The sequence below is a fragment of the Sciurus vulgaris genome (genome assembly GCF_902686455.1).
Source record: "Sciurus vulgaris genome assembly, chromosome: 5".
NCBI lineage: Eukaryota > Metazoa > Chordata > Mammalia > Rodentia > Sciuridae > Sciurus > Sciurus vulgaris.
This window is the reverse complement of record NC_136465.1, coordinates 75,023,936-75,047,404: the sequence shown is the minus strand read 5'-3', so window position 1 is coordinate 75,047,404 and position 23,469 is coordinate 75,023,936. Positions and strand designations below refer to the sequence as shown.

Here is a 23,469-nt window from a genome sequence, read left to right as displayed (position 1 = left end):
TATATGTTTGTGTATACATATCATATATATATGTGTATACATATACATATACATATATAATATGTATATATACATATATATATAATTTACCCTAACATCATGTTACATACTTTAAATATACTCAACAAAATTTATTTAAGATATTTATTCCTTTTATTGCAGATTAACTTTCCTCATATGGGTAGATCTCAATATGTTTATCCATTCACCTGTTACAGAACAGATGGGTGACATCCTAGTTTTCTTATTATAAATAAAACATTCAGAACATTCATGTCTATTTCTCCCTGAGCACATAATTTTACATTGCTTTGGAGTACTATAGAAATTGTCACATCATGATGTTAGGGTAAATTATATATATATGTATATATACATATATATTTTTTTTTTTAGTAACTGCTAGAGGTTTTCAAAGTTAGTACTATCATTCCCATGACTACAAATCCTAACACTTGCCATTTACTCTTTTAGAAATTCTACTGAACAAGTTTAATTCACTCTAGATCTAACTTGTCTTACACTAGTTACTAATGGTTTGGGGTACCTTTCATGTGTCCATTGGTCATTCTTATTGTTCACTCAGGAAGGGGAGGCAATATGTGAGTTTGATTCCAGGCTCCTGTTAGGTTTCAGTGACCCATATGTCTATCCTTAGGTCAATACTACACTGTTTTAATATGGTAGATTTATAGCAGATCTTGAAATACCATGTAGTATTCTGCTGTAGTTCTTTTTAAAAAATTTTAAAATTTTGTTCTAGTTACCTATGACAGTAGAATACATTTATTCACTTCGATATACATAAATAGAATACAATTTCTCATTTTTCCGATTGAACATGTTGTAGAATCACATCAGTCCATGCAGTCATATATGTATATTACATACGGTAATAAGGTCTATTTCATATATGTACATTACATATGGTAATAACGTCATATATGTACATTACATACAGTAATAAGATCTATTTCATTATATTCATTATACTATCCTTCCTACTTCATATCCCCTCCCCTCCGTTCACCTCCCCTTACCTATCTAAAATAACTCTATTCTTCCCTAGTCCCTCCCACCTTACTATGAATTTGCATCTGCATATCAGAGAAAACATTCGGCCTTTAGTTTTTTGAGATTGGCTTATTTTAGTTAGCATGATATTCTCCACTCCATCCATTTACCTGCAAATGCCAGAATTTCATTCTTCTTTAAGACTAAGTAATACTCCTGTTTTATATATATATATAGATAGATAGATAGATAGATAGATAGATATAGCTATATATCTCCACATTTTCTTTATCCACTTATCTGTTGAAGGGCACCTAAGTTGGTTTCATAGTTTAGCTATTGTGAGTTGATATGCTATAAACTTTGATGTGGCTATGTCATTCTTGTATGCTGATTTAAGTCCTTTGGGTATAAACCAAGGAGTGGGATAGCTGGATCAAAATGGGGTTCATTTCAAGTTTTCTGAGCAATCTCATACTTCTTTCCATAATGGATATAACAACTTGCATTCCCACCAAAAATGTATGAATGGACGTCTTCCCCCACATCCTCACCAACATTTATTGTTAGTTGTATTCTTGATAATTGCTATTTTGACTGGATGAGATGAAATCTTAGTTTTGATTTGCATTTCCCTAATTGCTAGATGTTGTACATTTTTTCATAGATTTGTTGATCAATTGTATTTCTTCTTCTGTGAAGTGTCTATTCAGATCTTTAGCCCAATTACTGATTGGGTTATTTGTTTATTTGGTGTTAAGTTTTTGAGTTCTTTATGTATCCTGAAAGATTAGTCCTCTATCTGAAGTGCATGTGTAAAGATTTTCTCCCACTCTGTAGACTCTCCAAGTTATTGATTGTTTCTTTTGCTGAGAAGAAACTTTTTAGTTTGAATCCATCCCACTTACTGATTCTCAATATCATTTCTTGTGCTTTAGGAGTATTGTTAAGGAGATCATATCCTAGGCTGAAATGGTAAAGATGTGGGCCTTACTTTTTATTCTAGTAGTCACAGGGTCTCTGTTCTAGGTGCCAAGTCTTTGATCCACTTTGAGTTGAGTTTCCAGCAGGGTGGGAGATAGAGGTTTAATTTCATCTGGGTTGTGGAGTGACCTTCCATCCTAAGCACTTTAGGCATGGATGAAGGTGCTTTTGGCCGAATAACCTGAACTGCACAGGAGATGAGTCCCACTTGTGGAAGTGCCCTTCCCAGGGCTGGGAGCAGCAGAACCGCAACAGCAGGCAGGGATATTGTAGGAGTCTTCTGCTCAGGTACTGCCATTGTATTGTCCCAGTGTCTGGAGACTGAAAAGTTCTAGAAAAGAAGGTTCTGATTTCTGTGGAAATAGAGGTGAATGGGCTAGAAAGGACTCAGAGATCTATCTTATAAACCAAGACTGCTCAGTTTCTGATTGTGATGGAGCTTTATTACTTACTTCCTTTGCATGAGTTTCACTAGTTTTTGTTTTTTCTCTAATTGTCTGCCTTGAAAATAAAATTTATTTTAATATCAATTTAATTAAAATTAAACTTTTAATTTCTTTTTAAAATTGCTTATAATTCAAAACATCTGCAATACAACATATATATCTCCTTAGAGACAGTGAGCCTGTCAGAAGGCATGATTAGAATGAGGTTTAACTTTTCTCCTTTGAAGTGTTTCCATATGTGTAGCCTGAGACACTGTTCTGTACTAGGCTAGTAGGTATTAGGCACAGAGGATCATTAAACAAATCACAGAGGAAAGTATAGGTTATTACAAAGTCTTTTGCAAATTCGGAGAAAAGAATACATAGCTTTTGGTGAGACGGATGAGAGAACTACATATGAAAAAGCTCTGAGTTGTGGATTCTCGGAAACTCAGTCATATGTTGGCAAGTTAATGTGGGGTTCAATAAATGTCATTGTGCATGTATTTTGGTAAAAGATGACATAGTTTTCTACCTGCTGAATTCGGTGATAGAAAATGCATTTGGGACTATTTGATAAGGATGGGAGGGTTGAATACAAGTAGAATTTTGGAGGTATAAGATGCTTATTACCAGAGTTTGGCAATGAAAGCTGATAAGAGGCAATACTGAGCAGTACTGAAGACCCGTTTTAATTTGTAGAAATTCCAGTGTACATTTGTGTGAATTCTGCTGGCTAGTTGTATGGAAAAGAGAAGAATGAGTTGTAAGAGTTACTCAAGTTTGAGGTATTAGCAGGTTAGATTGTTGGAATAAAGGGTCCCGTAAAGAAATGTCATTAAAACTCTTGCCTAAGGTCAAAGTGCATTTATATAGAAGAGATGAAATGGAAATGCTACGACTAAAATCTTTTTGGCTTAGGTTAGATTGGTTCATATGCATCAGTAGTTCCTCTTTATGCTGCAATTTCTCTTTCTTTGTCCAGGATACTCCACATTTCCTCCTCCCTTGGCTCAATGTTAGCTGTATAAATCACATGTTCAATCTCAACTATATATCATATGTCAATCTCATAGGTCCTTCATAAACTTCTCAAATGACTGAAAACTGTTTGTTTGTGTTCTTCCCACCAGAAGTAAGCCATACCAAAGCTAACAGCATCATTTTTTTGTGATTTACATTCTCAACAACTACCAACATTCTTGCAACATGGAAAACTCTAAAAAGTTCTTTGCTTTTTGGAATAAACCATGAGGTGGACTTTAATATTGCCTCTAAATATCCATCTCCTACATAAATATCAGACCTGAGCAGAAAGTTTACTCATACCCTCTTGAAGCCTCCTTTTCTCCCTCATTTTCATCATGTCCTAATCAGAGGTTACTATGGCCATTTCCCAGCATTTAGTGACCACAATTTATGCCCCTTCCTTTTACTTGATGGAAAGGTCATGCAGCCACCTCTGCTTTGAAAGCTAAAGAGCAAGCTTGGTCTTTAAGAACCATAGTCAATATTTGTGGATTTCTAAGTGACCAAATACCATATCTAATGGAGACATCCCCAATACTTCAGCAACACAGTGCTCTGGCCCAAGAGAAAGTAGAAGCCTGGATTGATGAATTAAGAGACAGATAGAGGTGACGATATTGTCATGGACCCAGAGAGTTGATTCAATGCAGATGAGTCAAACTTGCATAAGAAGGCAACCTTGCACATGGAAAAAATAATAATGGTATCACCTTGATAAAACATGTTGAAAAACAACCTTGTCATCCTGGCTTTCCAGTTTCCCTGGGTAAAATTGAGTCCTAATGCTCAGTCATGAGAAGGGGTAAGGAAAGACATTTCCTGTGGCTAAAAGAGGTACAGAGCCAAATGTGGAGAATTAAAGATCTCCCAGGCTCAGTCATAGGTACAGAGGAGCAATTTTCTAGTCTGGTCCATCAGATTCTCTTATGACTCAGGTTGGTGTCTTTCTTGCAAGTGGGTTAAGTATAAGAATCGGAGGACACTAGTTGAAGAAGAGAGTACAAGAGATGCACCAGTAAGATTGACATGTGACATATAGCTAACATTGAGCCAAGGGAGGAGGAAATGTGCAGTAAACTGGTATATGGAGCTGTCATTGGGAAGAAAAAACAAGGGCATAAGAGGATAGGTCAGGATTCCAACCATATTCTCTCAGTTTGTAACTTTGTAGAAATCACTTACCCTACACAGGATCCTCCATCTCTACCAAGAAATAAGGAAATAGTGCTTTATAATCCTCAATATTATTTACAATTTAATGATCTTTAATCTTAGCACTGAAAGAAGCTGTTATCAGAAGACTTTTAGAATATTGGAGATGTAAGACACTAAAAGATGGTTCTTTGAAGCAAAAGTAAAACTGGGAGTGGTTTTATGCTACAAAATCAAAGGTACATAGTACTTTCTTTGCTTAGAAATAAAACAGCCCCACAACCTGACTGTGAACCAACCATCTTTCTGTCACTACAAAAGTAACCACCAAAGACATCTTTTGCTGTCCTGTGCCAAACACATATCTTCTGTCACTTATAGGCCCAATACTCCAGGTCCCCTAGGCCACTAAGAGTCATATTGTGCATGGTCTGAACCTGACAAGTCTCTTTTTTTTTTTCCTAATTTAAGATACAAAACAGAGTATAATTCTCTATGGTGCCAGATAGATTTCAAAATCTGTGGATTTTTTTTCTTTTAATTTTTGCTATCTTGGTTCTACAGTATTTTCATACAAGTACATTAAATATGTTAATTCTAAACACAATGATCATTGGTAAATTTGCTACTCTGTAGACCCTTCAAAAAATGTGGTGGCTGCTAATTTGGATCCTTAAAGTATCCCAAAAGGACTTTATGGTAAAGGCTTCATCTCCAACATGCTCTGTTGGGAGGTGACAGAGCCCTTAGGAGTTAAGGGCTAGTAGGAAGCCACTAAGTCATTAGGGGGCTGCTCTTGATAGAGATTGTAGAATCCTGGCCTCCACTTAACACTCTCTTCCCAGCCATGAGGTGAGGAATTTGTTGTGCCCTTTTCTTCTACCATGGAAAATAAAGTCAAATAGAAATAACTTAGAGGTTGAACTGTAGTCTATCAGATATTTGCATTCATTAAAGAAAACAATATAAAAATTAATAATTCTTTCACTTAAAAAGTAAGCACTTTAAAACCTTCAAAAAAAGTTTGGTTGCTTTTTTAAAGGTCCTATATATTTCCTGTTAGATTTATTCTCATGAATTTCACAGATGCATTCAATTTACTGATAAACATCTCTTCCTTTGGTGCACCATTGCTCTTGATCAACCCTGTATGCTGATGGTGTACTCATTTATTCTAATCCACTCTCCCTGGTAGGACTAGTAAGTACTCTCTCCCATAACACAGGAGTGGTCAGTAGGAGTCACTGCCCTGTGTTTACCATATTCTTGTGGATCAAAAACACATGCTGTGGTCCACAGTGTCAGCTTTGTGGGAAGGGCATGTCTAAAGAACAAAGGCAAATGGAAAGAATCAGGAATTGGGAAGGAAACATGGGAGGAATGTTCTGGAAGCATCAGTCCCCATTCCTCATGCTTTCTCTTTAGAAACTCATCTTATCTTTGATCTCTACAGTTGTGGTATCAAACCACTTTGTTGGGTGCCTATCATTTGTTATGAAAATTATCACTAAGAGAACCAGCACTGGATATTAAGCTTAATGTCCGTGTCTCAATAAAAAACCTCAGGCAGTAGATTTACTCTATGTCTCACAACTCAAAGAAGCAACTTTCAATATAAATGCAGTTTATAATCAGAGGGAGAAGATGCATACCAATTGTTTCAGTAAACCATGGAAAACAGCCATTGCAGATAAAGGCTGACCACTGCAGGCCTTTAAACCATGCTCAAGCTATGGCATATCCCATTCCCAGTGATAAAGAAGGGTTACTCTGAACATACATTGATCCTTTTGTATTCCGTATTGTAGAGGTCTAATTGAAACCAACCATAGTATTCAAATGTCTATTTATTCACAATGGTGGTATTCGGTAGACTGAGCAATACATACAGCATGACACCATAATTTCTATTCATGAATACATTCACTCTTTAAATTTGTTCTTTTTGGATATACATGACAGTAGAGTGTATTTTGACATATTATTTTACATAAGTATAACTTATTCTGATTAGGATCCTATACTTGTGGTTGTACATGATATGGAGTTTCACTGGTCATGTATTCATACTTGAGTATAGTTATATCTGATTCATTCCACAGTCTTTCCTAATCCCATTCCCCCTCCTTTCCCTTTATTCCCCTTTGTCTAATCAAATAAACATATTCTTTCCCTCCCCCCACCTCTTATTGCTTGTTAGCATCCACATATCAGAGAGAAAATTTGAACTTTGGTTTTTTGGACTATCTTACATATTCCTTGCATAAAAAAGATAGGTGTGAGGAGGGTAGCCCATTAAATCAGTGGTATTTTTACTCAGCCATCTGGAAATGGAAAAGATAATTGGAAAATTTTAATCTCCAGGTATCAACCACTGAAATAGTACAAAAAGAATGTGTACTTTTGAGATTAAAAACAAATATTGTGTTTAAACCACTATAATAAAAGAAACATCTTTTGAATTAGAGGTCTAGGTAGACCATATGATAGCCATTTTTTGGAATTCAGGTGATCTTGGTTCATAGAGCAGAGCAAACTTACATCTGAGCCACCACCCTGACGTGAGTTGTTTATACCTCATTATTTGCAAGAGTCCATCAATGCCTGAGAACTACAAGTGAGGATCACCTATCTGTGGATAGTTGATAAAGGCTAAGATTTCTAAGTCATACATTATTCGAAACATCTGGATGAATGTAATTTCATAATATAATGCCTAGAATATAATAAATGTTCAATAATGAGAAAAAAAGTAGTCAGTTTTCACATGCTGCTGCTGGGGTCGCTCTAAGATCTCTTCCTACAGCAGTGCCTGATAGTCCAGCCAAAGCCCTGAGAATGTTCAATGAATTAATTTTACTCTTTTCATGACTAATAAGACTATAGGAAGATTAGGTCTAGTTGATCTGTGAAGAGTAGAACTCCTGAGCTGAGTGCTGCTATGAATGATATTTCTTTATCTGAAATGACTCCAATTTTTATCAATGCAAATTAGGTAAAAATCATTGAAGAATTGTATGGTATTACTAGAAACCAGCATCTAAGATACAGATACCATCAACAGTCTATCTAAAAAGAACCATAATGGCTTATCCAGTGGGTTGTCTCAGGTAGACTTTAGCAAAGTGTGTAGTACTACTTCACCTCAATCGTCTATTCCACAAGTCTTCTTGGGAACTAGTAATGAACTTTTAACAATGAAAAGGAAAAGGAAATATCAAAGACAAATTTGAATATCAAATCAAGCCTGACACCATATTCAGCCATGCACAAATGTGGCCCTCACTGTTGATGCTGGTAGTAACCTCTAATATGGAGGTGGAACTGAGTGGAAACCAGAGTGCACAGGGGAGAAGACATGGCAGTGTCCCCCAGGCAGAGACCACAGACTTTCAGCATTTCTGTTCTGACCAAGATAGGGAGAGTAATCATTATTGTACCTGACCCTGGACACAATATTTATGACTGGTTTTCATACCACTTGCATTTCTCATGCTCTTAAAAGCTATAATGCTCTGAAGATTAGACCATTTCAGTTTATGATATTTTTTATCAAATTAACTAGGCATCCTAACTTCATCTAGATTGAAATACCTTGCAGAACAACTTCATGTATCCAGAACTCATTGGTAATACATCAAGTATCAGTAAGAATAGGAACACAACTAATTAATGTCTGAAGAAATAATTTTAGAATGTTGTTTAAATGCTTTTCTGTTTATCCCATTTATGGCTTGCTTTGAAAAGAAAACAATAATAATCATGTTTTTCTCTTTAAAAAGGTTTTGTTGCACTTCTCATAACAAATATTATTCAATAGTGGGTCCATATCTGTAGTCAAATGAATCCCCAAGGTTCTGAACCATAATTGAATTCCCTTTTGGACCATCTTCTATAGATGTCTCATAGTTTTCTTCAAATTCTTACTCATCAGTAACTAAATAATCCTTAAACACAAAACAAAAAGCAGAAAAGCTACTTGAATAATTATCACTTTTGATAAGCCCTGAAATATTCTTTCGGACTTCTACAATGGGAAAAACATTGATTATTTTAGTTATAAAATTGGGTTTTCCCTCAGTCTTGCATTACTTACTGTGTGTTTCTCATGTTTAAAAGTAAGTAACTAAAAATAGTAAGATTCTGATAAGTACTGAAATCTTTGTGGTCATAAACAAATATAATTTAGTTGGAATTACTATCCAGGAGCTGAAAGTATCTAAGGATTAAATGGTGAAACAAATAAGCATAGTTCTTTGAGGTGATTGAGTTAATATTTAGTGAATAAATACAGATCTTGTAAAGGAGGAATGTACGTGAGTAGAATGATATATAGGATAACAGACACACTGGCAGGTGGATAGATACATAATGGATGGATGATGTTAGATAAATGATAGATTCATAGATATATAGCCTTTTATACATGAAAGAATGTTTCAATGAAAGGATAATTCATTTAACTTTCCATTCATTAGATTCAGTCAGTATAAACTGACCCTGCAAATTGCTCCAAAATTTGATTCCCGCAACTCATGGAAGTTCCATTCTAACACCACTGTCAAACCATCCACATACCCCAAACTGGGGGGGGGGGGGAGTCTTTCATACCTTGCCTGTGACATGGCACCATCAAGATTCAAGGCACAATCAAGAACACTCATTGTGCTCATATTTTCTCCCTTAGGATTTGTGCGCTTGGGTTGGAGTAGATGGACCCTGCTCAGGTCTTGTGGAAGTAAATTCTGGAGAAGGATGGACTCCTGTGTCTGATGTGAACTTCACATTCCCCACAGCCCAGGTCATCTGTGCAGAGCTGGGATGTGGCAAAGCAGTGTCCTTCCAAGGCAATATGTCAAACACAGCTAATGGACAGATCTGGGCTGAAGAGTTCCACCAGTGTGCAGGCCAGGAGCCTGAGCTCTGGTCCTGCCCCAGGGTGCCCTGTCCTGGAGGCAGTTGCCCCCCCAGTGGGACTGTTGAAGTTGTCTGCTCAGGTGAGACTCAGCAAAGTATTTTAACTTCCCTGAACACCCTCAAACATTTCTTCAGCAGCTCTGCTTTCTTTCCTCCTCTTCCTATGTCCCCCCCTTCTCCTCTTTCCCCTCTCCTCCTTTCCTCCAACTTTTCTTTCTTCCTCCTTCTCTCCCTTTTGCCTCTCCTTTTGCCTCTTCTCTTCTCTCTTCGGACTCTGATTCTGTATGTTAGACAATGTCAGCATGTCACAATTAGCTTTTATGCTCTATTCTTTATACCAATATCTTTCATTCTGCATTTTAGTTTCTGGAATTTTCTATAGTCTTTGGTTCAAAAATCTCTAATTCTTTTTCTGCCTTAACTTTTTAAAACCTTTTCATTTAATTATTATAGATATTTTATTTTCAATTGGCAAAAGTTCCTTTGATTTTTTTATATATTTACAATTCTCTGCTAAAATTGTTCTCTTTTTCCTACTTATTCTCCCCTTTCCTTTTTTCCTAAATACATTGATCATAGTTAAAGTCTTCACCTGCCAATTCTAACATCATTTTTATTTATTCTTTTTATATATTCATGACAGTAACATCCTTATCACGGAAGCTTTCTGCACTTTCTGATCTTATTTTTTTCATTTCATTAATTTGTCATGTGTTTCCTCCTCTTTACATACCATGTATTTACATACCATGTAATTTTTTTCCATATTTTATTGGTTCATTATAATTGTGTATAATTGGTGGGATTTGTCATTACATATATGTACATGAATAAAATTAAAAATTTAATATGTCCAATATCATTTCCCAGTATTTCCCCTTCCTTCCCTTCTTCCCTCCCCTAGTTACATACCATGAAAATTTTTACTGAATTCTAGAAATTTTATATGAAATAATGAGTTACTCCAGGCATATTTTCTGTACCTAAAAAGATTCATCTACTAGAAAATGAAGACAATGCTGATTACCAAAACACCCAAATGCAACCTGGAGCTGAGCTGGAGTACATCTTGGTTATAGGTTGCAGAGATCATTCAGCCTCTATTTGTCTCTGTGCCTGTGGACACAGGGTCTCAGGGACTTCAGTGGAAAGTTGTAATGGTCTGGTTGCTCAGCATTCAAGAGAATAAGGGAATATCCAGTCTGCTTTCCAAGGTGTTTGATGTAGTTGTTTTGGCCTCCTGTTCTTCACAGCTTCCATACTGGGCAAAACATTTCAGGAGGGAAAACCTGTAATGTGACAGTGGCTCTAGTCTGTAATTTCATCAGTCTAGCTCCATGTAATTGCCAGAATTTGCCTGGCTGCTCTAGCCCAATGGTAGTTCCCTGCTGCTAAGATCAGATTCTGAGAAATTATTTTAAGTGGAAAATGCTATAAAGTCTTGGGAATATGCTGAAAATGATCTGTAGTCTTTGGATTTTTTTTACTATATTTAGACCATGTTGTATCCACGAATGTCTGTCTTTAAGACTCTTTTACAATTTTCAAATTTTTTAGTTTTACCTAGTAAGTGCAATGGCCTTCTTTGAAGTTTCCTTCATTCTTCATGATAAGCAGAAATTCTAACTTCTATCCTCTGTTTTATCATTTGCTTAAAGTTCAATTCATGGATGCTACCTAACCTTCCGTGTTATGTTTCCATTGTGGTGATAAAATATCTGAAATAATCAACTTTAAAAGAGGAGAAGTTTTTATTGAATCATGGATATAGAGTTTCACCCCATGGTTGCTTGTCCTTGTTGCCTTGGGGCTTGTGGCAAGGCAAGGCAGTACACAAGAGCCTGCAGTACAGGAAACTGCTCACCACATGGTTGTCAGGAAGCAAAGGAAAGGTCCATGGTCCCAAATCCCTCCAAGTACACACCCTCAATGACTGACTTATTTCCACTGGGCTCTACCTGCTAAAAGTCCTCTACCTCCAAAAGTGCCAATGGCTGGTGAACTAGCCTTCAGCATATGGGTCTCTGGGGGACATTTAAGTTCCAAACATAACACTCTCTTTACATCTATATTCATGTGTACAAAATAAAGAGAGTAATAATTCTTCAACACCCAGGGCTGTAAAGGCTCTAAGCATACTTTTATTTTTTACCAATCCCAAAGAAAAAACTCAAAGGATTTAAAGGAGAGATTTGGGTATTTTATTACTTACCCATTCCTCTGTGGAGGTGAGCTGGGATACAATGGAGGGCCACACCATGCCTACCATCAGGGGAAGTGTATAGGATAGGTTGCATGCCCACTGCACAGGTGAATTTCCTCTGACCTTATTAGTACATTCCTTGCCCTCAGAGTCATGCTGTTTAAAGCATCAATTAAAGACAGAGGATGAGGAAAGAGGCCAGCTTCCCCTTTCCATTTCCCTCCTTTCCACATTCTTTTAGAATCCCTCTTATCCCAATGCAATAATTATTGCTGCTGGTTTTGAACTCCATTTATAAGAAATATGTTCCATCATTTTACCTCAGCTTGTGGTGTCTTTGCCTATGATAAGTCTCTTGTAAACAGCATATATGTGGACCATGTTTTTAAATCCATTCATCTATTTCTATATTTTAATTGGGGGAATAGAATCCATTTACATTCAGTGTTATTATGAATATGTGTTTGTGGTTTCCTGCCATTTTGAATTGTTTACCTTATTTAAATCTGTCTTGATTTTCATTTATTTGGTGCTTTTGTTGAGAATCTTTGGGGAGCTTTTAGATTTGTTTTGGGGTTCCTCGTATGCAGTTTTCCCTTTGGGAAATATTTTTAGTGTTGCCTTATTGGTCATGAATTCTAGTTATTCTTGTCATGAAAAGTTTTTATTTCCCAATTGATTTTGAAATTGATCTTTGCTAAAAATAGCAATCATGGCTGGCAAATGTTTTCTTTTAGAGTTTGAAATATCTCATTTCCTGCCCCTCCTCTATTTTAGGGTTTCAGTTGAGAATTCAGAAGTGAGTCTTGTTGGTTTGCTTTCTAAATGTGATCTGACTTTTCTCTTGCAGCATTTAATATTCTTTCCTTCATTGCCATGTTTAGACATTTTGATTATGATCAAAATCATTATGATTATGATTATTATCTTGGAGAGGTTTCTGTTCTGAGCTTGTTCTATTTGGGTCCTATACGTCTTCTATATGTGGATGTCTACTTCATATGTGTTATGAGAAATTTTTCTGTGATTCCCTCATTGAAAATATTCAGAATGCCTCTAGCCTGTACCTCCTCTATCTCAGTGACTTTCAGGTTTGTTCTCTAATTCTCTCCACATTTTCTTGTATAATCAGATGAATAGTCTTTTTTATTTATTGCACACCAAATATTTAAGTTCATATACTCCATCTTCAAAGCCTGAAGTGCTGTCTTCCAAGTCTGAAGTTCCATTTTCCTGTGAAATCTAATCTGTTGGTGATATTTTAAAGTATTTTTTAATTGATTCATTTCTGGAGCCTGTATGTTCCAGGCATAATTTTCTTCCCACCTATTTCAGTCACTCTGGTTCAGGAACACTCTGGGTATCATAATAGTAACCTCTGGGTTTCTCTGGCAATCTTCCTTTTGAGTTCTGATCTTTTATCCCTGCTCACTGCTTCAGAGTACTTACAAATGGTTCCCACGTGCCAGGTGACTGCAGTTCCCACCAAACTACATGCCCATGGTTGGGGTGATTTCACTTGGTTTTCCTCAACCACTTCCCCCACTGACTCTGGGTTCTTTAAGATTAGCCTCCTTCTTTATTCCACAGTTTTCCCCAGGACAATTTTTTTAAATTTTTTTAACACCCATGGTTTCTTCTCTCTGCCTGTGTTTCACACTCCCCTCAGCAGCCATGGCGACAGCCACTGCCAGTCAAGCTGGTGCTTCTCTGATATATTATTCTTATATTATGTTCAAAGTTTTAGACTCTGTGTCTCTAGGATTTCTTTTACTGTTTAGTTGGTGAATGCCCTCCTTACTTATCAACCTCACTGAGTAGCAATCTTCCCAATTTTAATTCTGTTCTCAAGAATTGATGGAAAGTAAATTTTCCTTAATCTCATTGCTTTTTATTGATCTGTTTAGATTTTCTATGTCATAATGACTCAATTTTGGTAAGGATGTATGTGTCTAGGAATTTGCCTACTTTTGTACATTTCACAATTATTTGGAACACTGCTTTTCAAAATATTTTCTAGGGATCTTCTGATGTCAGTGCTGTCTGTTTCAATATCACATTTTCCATCTCTAATTATATATGCTTGAGTTTTTTCACTCTTTGGCTAATTTTTCTAAGGCTATTCCAATTTTATTTATCGTTTGAAAGAACAAACTATTTCATTGATTCTTTGTATTGTTCCTTTTTAGTTTTACTTGTATATTTCAGTTCTGGTCTTTATTATTTCTTTCCTTGTATCCAATATAGATTTCATTTTGGTCTTGTTTTTCTAGGACCTTGATGTGGAATATTAGGTTATTTATTTAAGATCTATTTTTAATATACTCATTTAGAGTTAAAAACTATCTTTTCATACTGCTTTCACTGTATCCCACAAGTTCTGATTTTTGTATTTCCATTTTTTACTTGATTCTGGGAACTTTTTAAATTCAGTCTCTGATATTTTCAATGTCCTATTGTCATTTCAAAAGTGTATTGTTCACTATGTAGGTATTTATGTAGTTTCTTTTGCTGTTGACTTCCATTTTCATTATATTATGGTTCATTAAATGCCAAACATATGGAGGTCTTCTTAGTATGCACTCTTCTCTTCATGATATGCCCTGGGATGTAGTGTTCCTGTTTAGTGTTGACAGTAATTCCTAGGACTTTGTAGGTCATTTCTCTGTGACTTCCTTGGCTGGTAATTGTGGGTTTTGATAACTCCATGCATCAGAACATTAGGGGCGTTCTTTTTCTGTAGGTTTTACATGAATGGGGTTCTTATGGTAGTTGAGACAAGGTTGTGGCAGATACAGTATATAGGGCAACTGCTCTTTGCTACTCTTCTAATATTTCCTTCAATGTTTGGTTCTGAGGAGTTATGGCAGCAACCTGTGCTGAAGTCCAAGATACTTTTTGCACAAATAAATAATTTCTCTCTGGTGTTCCTAAAGTGGAGAATGTCCAGGAGCAGGAATTATGCCTACCTTGGATTATCAGTTGTGGACTTTTCCCATTTTATTAAGTTGAAGATCCACGGAGGCTTGAGCAGGGCCAGGTCATGGTTACAGTAAGGTGCAGCTTCTCTCAACTTGCTGAACATGTAACAAATTGTCAAAGCACACACCCAACATGTTGCAGGATCTTGGCTTGATCACCAGCAGCAGTAACAACATAAAATAAACCAGCTGTAGAAATCAATTACACTCAACAACAACTAACATAACAGTAACAATAAATAAGGGGAAGAGAAAATATAGAATGAAATAAATGTCAAAATAAATGAAACAAAATTAATTCAAAAGTGAATATTGCAGGTGGAAAATGCGAAGGGAGGAAGAAAACAAAAGAAAAATGGGGGGGTCGTGAGTGGCTCACTGGTGGGTGCTCCCCTGGCATTCTTGAGGCCGTGGGTTCAATCTCCAACACCATAAAAATGAAGGTGTGGGGAGGGGGGGAGATGAGAAAGAAAAAGAAAGAAAGGAAAAGAAAAAAATCCATTTAAAATTTTTAAAATAATTGAATAAAAATATAAGATATAAATTTTTTAAATGTCATGAAAATTACTCCCTGCTGAAGTATTTCTTTGGAGATCACTCTTTCCAGGTCATCCAACGTTTGAATACACCAGGTATATGAAGGTTAGTAGGCAGCAAAAGAAACCAATTGTAGTTCCTCTCTCTTTCCACAAAATGGGCTGGGATGGGAGCAATAAGTTGACTGCACCATTCCCCCACTTATTTCCTGCCAAGGAGATTAAGGAGATGTTTATAAGATAGGTCACAATCACACTGGAGGAGTTCCTTTGTAACCTGGAGGCACAACAAAAGTCAAGACCTCACCAACTCTTCCTTTAGCGTTTGCGGAACAAACTACTGGTAGACATACACTTGCTCCAAAGGCCTCTAGCTGTTGTTCATGGAGGCAATCCAAATGTCCCAGTCATGATGAATCCCTGGAATGTCGTGGAAAATGGTGTGAAACAATCAAACCACTGAGTTCCACCCAGGAGAAGTAACATGGGGAATTCTGTGAATTGCCAGACCTTGTCTCTGAACTCTCAGACCTGGTCCCATTGTGCAATCACATGCGACTAGAATTGCTCTTCTCACAAAGGCTGGGACCACTTAGCAATGAGACCTCCAGATCATTCCCTGCCACTCAAACCTCTCATCTTGTTAGTGACAGACACTCTCCCTGTCTGAGACTAATTTCATCCACCCAAGAACTCTGGTGGGCGACCCAGGAATCTCAAATTGTGATTTTTCTATATATCTAAACCCCAGGGCAGGTTTAGTCCCTAACAATGGTCACTTCTAGAGAGCTTCAGAGCTTGCTGAACACTGTGGTGAATTTGTTCCCTAAAGCTCCCTTGTGCAGGAGGAGTCCCCCTCAGAACATTTCCCTGAACTTGAGCTATTGCTTGTAAGAACCATGTGTTTCCTCCCACAGGTAAAACTGCTGTCTGCTGACACCACGTGGGTAGTCTGAGCTCTCCAGCCTCCCTTATGTTTGCAGGTTGCCTCCCTCACCAGGAGAGCTGGAATTCACATTTTAAACTGCCTTATACTTTTCTCTGAGTTGCCTTTCTGCTTCTCCCTGTCATTTAGATTCCTCATGACTTCTTAATTAGTTTTCAAAGTTCCTCTTTCTCTTGTCTGAATATAGTTTCCCTTTTTTCCTTCTTTTCACTCATACGGTCATAACAAAGATACCTTCCTTTTTGCTATTTACCTCTTCACCAAAAACTCCTATCTTTGAATAATTTAAACTCCTTAAAGGAAGTCCTAAGCACAGATTCAGTTTGTTTGGCGGGGGGAAGTAACATTCTATGATTCCTAGTGTAGTTGACCATCACCCTTTTGGGGAGGTTACTCAATCTACCTAAAGTGGCGTCAAGTTTTGACATGATATATCCAATCTGAACTCTGAAGCCTAGAGTCACTAGTGAAATGTTTTGAGGTAAACCATGGTTCATTCATTTTTCAGTCTTAATGACATATGATTATGATTTCTCCTGGATTCATGGCTGTCACCTTAGTCTTCTGATGGTCTCATCCCAGTTCCTTACTCTATCCCCTGTGTGCTGATCCTTCCAAATCTCAGGTCATTGGCACTCAAGTGTGTGTGTGCTTTACACAAAATCAACACAGATGCTGGCCCACTACATTAGACTTTTAGAAATCATTCAGAGAAAGACACTTTTAACTACTCAAGGTAGAAAACCTGACCTTTCTAGAAATGTTTTGTCACCTCCCATGCAGATCTCTACCAGCAACGGGATTAACTCTAGTAGGACCTACATAATAACTCCTATCTCAGATTACTCACTAACTTATGTTGAGTTTAATTCCATTTATGGTTTATTAAAATACAATTATTCCTACTTGTTTTGGGAGGATTAGAGACTGAGTTACTGCCCTAGTATAGTGACTCCACATCTTACCCAAAAAGTTCTGCACTCTGAAAGTGGATGCTTAACTGGGGGAGGGAGAACCATGGGATAAGAAAACTCACTCTGTATAAATATAACCACTGACACGATTTTCTCTCCTCAGAGACCCCACAGCTCCGCCTGGTGGACGGGGGCAGTCGCTGTGCAGGCAGAGTGGAGATCCTTCACCAGCATTCCTGGGGAACTGTGTGTCATCACAGGTGGGACCTGAAGGAGGTCCATGTGGTGTGCAGACAGTTGGGCTGTGGAGTGGCCCTTAATGCCGTTTGCTGTGCACAGTTTGGAGAGGGGTCAGGACCCATCTGGCTGGATGCGCTGAACTGCACAGGAGAGGAGGACCAAGTGTGGAAGTGCCCTTCTCTGGACTGGGGACAGCACGACTGTAATCACTACTTGGATGCAGGTGTCATCTGCTCAGGTATGGATACTGCATTCCCCCCTGGGTTGAAGAATGAAAAGTTTGAAAGAACTGAATGCCTGATCCCTGGGGTAACAGGAGATGGATGAGCCAGAGAAAGCTGAAAGGTCCTTTCATAGAACCTGAGTGCTCAAAGTAGCAGCAGATGATGGGATTAATTTGTTTCCTTCTTGTATGTCTCAAACACTGTCCTTTTCTTTCTCAGTAATCTCATTGGACAAGACAGTTTTTTCGTAAGCTCATTCCACATAAATCGATCTTTATAAATTTGTTTCTATAATTTAGTATTTATAGGACATTTGAATTACCTCACTCCTTTTGCAACCATTTTCAAAAGACAGACAAGAATTTACAGTATTTATAGGAAATTTGAATTACTTCACTCCTTTTGCAACCCTTTTCAAAAACAGACAAGAATGACACTTGCCTTTTCAGTTGAATTGAGTGTTTTTATGTGCATAGCCATATACTTTTGCACTGGTTTAGTAACTGTATGTGCACAGGGCGTGGAAATTAAACATATCACAGGGGAATTTAAGGATTTCTGCAAAGTTGCAAATCTCCTTTCCAGGTTCAGACATCAGAATTCTTAGTTCTTTGGCAGGAATGGCCAGAGAACTGTGAAGTGAAATGCTCTGAATCACAGGTTTTCCTTCCATCATTAATACAATAGATTCTCTCTACATTTCTTTTTCTTTTTTCCCCATCATTTGAACTTGGATTTTATGGTAGAGGTATTTAAATTTTTAACAAGTCTATCAGCATTGTCATTCATAAGCTCCTTCTGAAAATTTACACATGAATTAGAAAAGATAGAGTGTCATCAAGTATCCTTTTTTAATTAAAAACTTCTGTTATGTTTTTATCTAAAAGGAAATCAGGTTTACTGAAGGTAAATAAAACACAGAAAAAATTAATAATAAAATTCCTTCATTATTAATTCCCATATGTAACTAGTGTTACAAACTTATATTGTATCCTTACAGATTTTATTCTTTAAAAATTTTTTTCTGGCATTTCAGTTTTTTTTAAGGAAATAACAAATTTTATTTGTGGACGTAGGCTAGATATATTGAAAATTTTATGGCATTTGTGTATTTTTTGGTATGGATTTAATTTGAAAGACATATGGCATGAAAAACTGCTCCATGATTTTTTTGTTTGACACTTTCCAAAAAAATAAACTTCTTGATGACATAAACTTAGAGAACGCTGAATTCTTCATAGTGAACTACATCTTTTTTTATTATTATTTTTATAGACGCATTTTGATGCATTGTATACAAATGGCTTACAACTTTTAATTTCTATGGTTGTACACGATGTAGATTCATACCATTCATGTAATCATACATGTACATAGGGAAATGATTTCTGTCTCATTCCACAATCTTTCATACCCCTGCGCCCTCCTCCCTCTCATTTCCCTCTGCATAATCTAAAGTTCCTCCATTCTTCTCTTACTCCCTATCCCCTCACCCCCATTATGTATCATCATCCACTTTTCAGGGAAAACATTCAGTCTTTGGTTTTTGGGGCTTGGCTTATTTCACTTAGCATGATATTCTCCAATTCCATCCATTTACCTGCAAATGCCGTAATTTGATTCTTCCTTATGGTTGAGTAATATTCCATTGTGTATATATACCACAGTTTCTTTATCCACTCATCTGTTAAAGGGTGTCTAGGTTGGTTCCACAATCTAGCTATTGTGAATCGAGCTACTATAAACATTGATGTGGCTGCGTTACTAAAGTATGATAATTTTCAGTATTTTGGTTATAAACTAGGTCAAAAGGTGGTTTCATTCCAAGTTTTCTGAGGAATCTCCATACTGCTTGGTTTCCAGAGTGACTGCACCAATTTGCAACTCCACCAGCAATGTACAAGTATACCTTTTTCCCATATCCATGTCAACACCTATTATTGCTTGTGTTCTTAATAATAGTCATTCTAATTGGAGTAAGATGAAATCTTACAGTTGTTTTAATTTGCATTTATCTAAGTACTAGAGGTGTTGAGCACATTTTCATGTATTTATTAATCACCCATATATCTTCTGTAAAGTGTCGATCAAGTTCCTTGGCCCATTTATAGATTAGGTTCTTTGTATTCTTGGTGTAAAGTTTTTTAAATTCTTTATAAATTTTGGAGATTAGTGCTGTATCTGAAGTGCATGTGGAAAAGATTTTCTCCCACTCTGTAGGCTCTCTTTTCACATTATTGATTGTATCCTTTGCGGAGAAAAAGCTTTTTGTTTGAATCCATTCCATTCATTGATTCTTACTTTGATTTCTTGAGCTTTGGAAGTCTTGTTAAGGAAGTCTGTCCTAAGCCTACTTGATGACAATTCAGGTCTACTTTTGCTTGTATTTGGTGCAGAGTCTCTGGTCTAATTTCTAAGTTCTTGATCCATTTTTGAGTTGAGTTTTGTGCAGGGTGAGAGAGGTTTAATTTCACTTTACTACATATGGATTTCCAGTTTTCCCAGCACCATTTCTTGAGGCTATATTTTCTCCATTATAAGTTTTTGGCTCCTTTGTCTAGTATGAGATAACTGTATTTATGTGTGTTTGTCTCTGTGTTCTCTATTCTGTACAATTGGTCTGACTGTCTATCTTGGTGACAATACCATGCTATTTTTGTTACTATTGCTCTGTAGTATAGTTTAAGGTCTGGTATTGTGCTACCTCCTGCATCATGATTCCTGCTCAGGATTGTTTTGGCTATTTGAAGTTTCTTATTCTTCCAGACACATTTCATTTTCAAAGCAACATCTGTATAAAATCATGCTAGGGAGATGAACTGTGCTGGCAGATCAATTTGGAAGCCATAAAATATTAATGCATATTTATTATGGTAAGAGATTATGTAGTTTAAGACTCAGATCAAGGTGATTATTCGTTATTCCCCCACAAATACACAACATTAACAGTATTCACACACCAGGCTGGTCTGTTAAGAGACAATGAACCTGTGAGTGCCTGCTTGTACTGTGATGAAGAAAAGACACATTGAAGGAGGAAGGAAGATAAGAGTTGCCCTTTCCCCAACCTCAAGCAGCCCAGCATGAAGAGAGATGCATCTTTCTTGGACAAGGGAAAGTGAATTAAGCCCAGAACTTAGACTTGAAACTCAGGATGAGGTGTGCCACAGGGAAACCTGGTGCTTGACAGAGCCCAACAACTCTACTCCTATGCCAGTGACCTCATACTGACACCATGGAACTGTGTTTAGTTGGGCAGCAAAGATACTTTTTGTACCACCACTCCTCCAATCTCTAGCAGAAGAGGGGAAATCAAGACTCTCTAAGGATCAGGGGCACAGAGCAGGCACAGGACTTTGCCTTAGAGCTCAGTTCCAGGTCCACCATGATCATGAACAGCACTGAGTAGGAATTAGAGGCCTCAAATGTAGAACAGAAATAATAAAGCAAGACCTGTGTGCTGGTGGGACAGACTCAAGAGGAGCCTGCATCACCTGTGGCTGGTTGCAGGAGATTTGGATCTTAAAGTCCACCTCAGCAGTAGGCAGCTCAGAGAACTGAGGGGCTTCGTCCCTCCTCAGTCCTGTGTTGCCTTGGCAGGCTGTGTCTTCAGGGTGTGACATAGCACTGCAGCATTGGTGGCCACAGGACTACCCACCTCATTCCTCCTTGAAGCCAGACAGCAGAATATGGAGACAGCTAAGTCTCTGCTTGAGGGTAAAAAGTTAGTTGGGCAGTTGTAACTGGAAGCCTCAGGTTCTTATCTCTACATATTATAATACAGCTCTCAAAGATGAGAGATGAAAACTTTCAGGCATCAACAAATCCTTTCATTTTCTACAGCATGCATGGACCTGGAGATTATTAGGTTAAGTAGAAGAAGTCAGACAAAGAAAGACAAGCACATTATAATCTCACTCATATGTCCAATCTGAAAGAACTTTCAGAAGTTGAGAGTGGAATTGTAGTTACCATGATTGGAGAGTATAATAGATAGGACTCAATCGTGACAGACTAATCAATTAAAAATAGGTTTTACTTCTATAGGAGCAAGAAGTTCTGATGCAAAATTGCACAGTAGGGTCACTATAGAAAACCAAAATGAACTACATTTAAAAAGACAGAAGAAAACATATAGGAAGTTTTTGCCAAAAATAAATGAAAAGTATTTGAGGAGAAAAAGATAACACAATGTATATATGCATCAATGCATTAATTTACCCCATTAAAATGTACAATTATATTTTATTATTGTAAACAAATGGGATACATGTTGTTTCTCTGTTTGTACATGGAGTCAAGGCATACCATTTGTGTAATCATAAAAGTACATAGGGTAATGTTGTTTGATTCATTCGGTTTTCTTTATCCTTCCCCCAACCGCTCCCACCCCTCTTTTCCTTGTATACAGTCCTTCCTTCCTCCATTCTTGCCACCCTCCTTAACCCTAACCCTAAACCTAACCCTAAACCTAATGCTACACCTCCCACCCCCCATTATATGTCATCATCTGCTTATCAGCAAGATCATTCGTCCTTTGGTTTTTTGAGATTGGCTTATCTCACTTAGCATGATATTCTCCAATTTCATCCATTTGCCTCCAAATGCCACAATTTTATCATTCTTTATGGCACAGTAATATTCCATTGTATATATATGCCACAGTTTCTTTATCCATTCATTGATTGAAGGACATCTAGGATGGTTCCACAATCTGGCTATGGTGAATTGAGCAGCAATGAACATTGATGTGGCTGTATCTCTGTAGTATGCTGATTTTAAGTCCTTTGGGTATAGGCCAAAGAGTGGGATAGCTGGGTCAAATGGTTGTTTCAATCCAAGCTTTCTGAGGAATCTCCATACTGCTTTCCAGAGTGGCTGCACTAATTTGCAGTCCCACCAGCAATGTATGAGTGTACCTTTTTCCTCACATCCTCGCCAACACCTATTGTTGCTTGTGTTCATGATAATCACCATTCTAATTGGGGTGAGATGAAATCTTAGGGTAGTTTTGATTTGCATTTCTCTTATTACTAGAGATGTTGAACATTTTTTCATATATATGTTGATTGCTTGTAGATCTTCTTCAGTGAAGTGCTTGCTCATTGCCTTAGCCCATTTGTTGACTGGATTATTTGTATTCTTAGTGTAGAGTTTTTTGAGTTCTGTATATGCTCTGGAAAATAGCGCTCTATCTGAAGTATGAGTGGCAAAGATATTCTCCCACTCTGTAGGCTCTCTCTTCACATTACTGATAGTTTCCTTTGCTGAAAGAAAGCAAAGTTTTTAGTTTGAATCTATTCCAGTTGTTGATTCTTGCTTTTATTTCTTGTGCTACAGGAGTATTGTTAAGGAAGTCTGATCCTAAGCCAAAAAGTTGAAGATTTGGACCTACATTTTCTTCTATAAAATGCAGGGTCTCTGATCTGATTCCGAGATCCTTGATCCATTTTGAGTTGATTTTTGTGCAGGGTGAGAGATAGGGGTTTAATTTCATTCTGTTGCATGTGGATTTCCAGTTTTCCCAGCACCATTCATTGAAGAGGCTATCTTTTCTCCATTGCATATATTTGGCCTCTTTGTCTAATATGAGAAAATTGTATTTATTTGGGTTTGTGTCCGTGTCCTCTATTCTATACCATTGATCTACCTGTCTATTTTGGTAGCAATACCATGCCATTTTTATTACTATTGCTTTGTAATAGAGTTGAAGATCTGGTATTGCGATACCCCCTGCTTCGCTCTTTCTCCTGAGGATTGCTTTAGCTATTCTGGGTTTCTTATTCTTCCAGATGAATTTCATAATTGCTTTCTCTACTTCTGTGTGAAACATCATTGGGATTTTAATTGGAATTGCATTGAATCTGTATAGCACTTTTGCTAGTATGGCCATTTTGACAATAT

At 37.2% G+C, this 23,469-nt stretch overlaps 1 protein-coding gene across 1 annotated transcript in view; it reads left to right on the top strand.

The window, feature by feature from the left end:
- The window catches only part of LOC306662939 (antigen WC1.1-like), a 114,062-nt gene that overhangs the window by 6,000 nt on the left and 84,593 nt on the right, over positions 1-23,469 (top strand). The window contains exon 2 of the mRNA XM_079143196.1: positions 17,265-17,579. Coding sequence (XP_078999322.1) covers positions 17,265-17,579 — 315 coding nt within the window. The remainder of the gene's footprint in view (positions 1-17,264; positions 17,580-23,469) is intronic.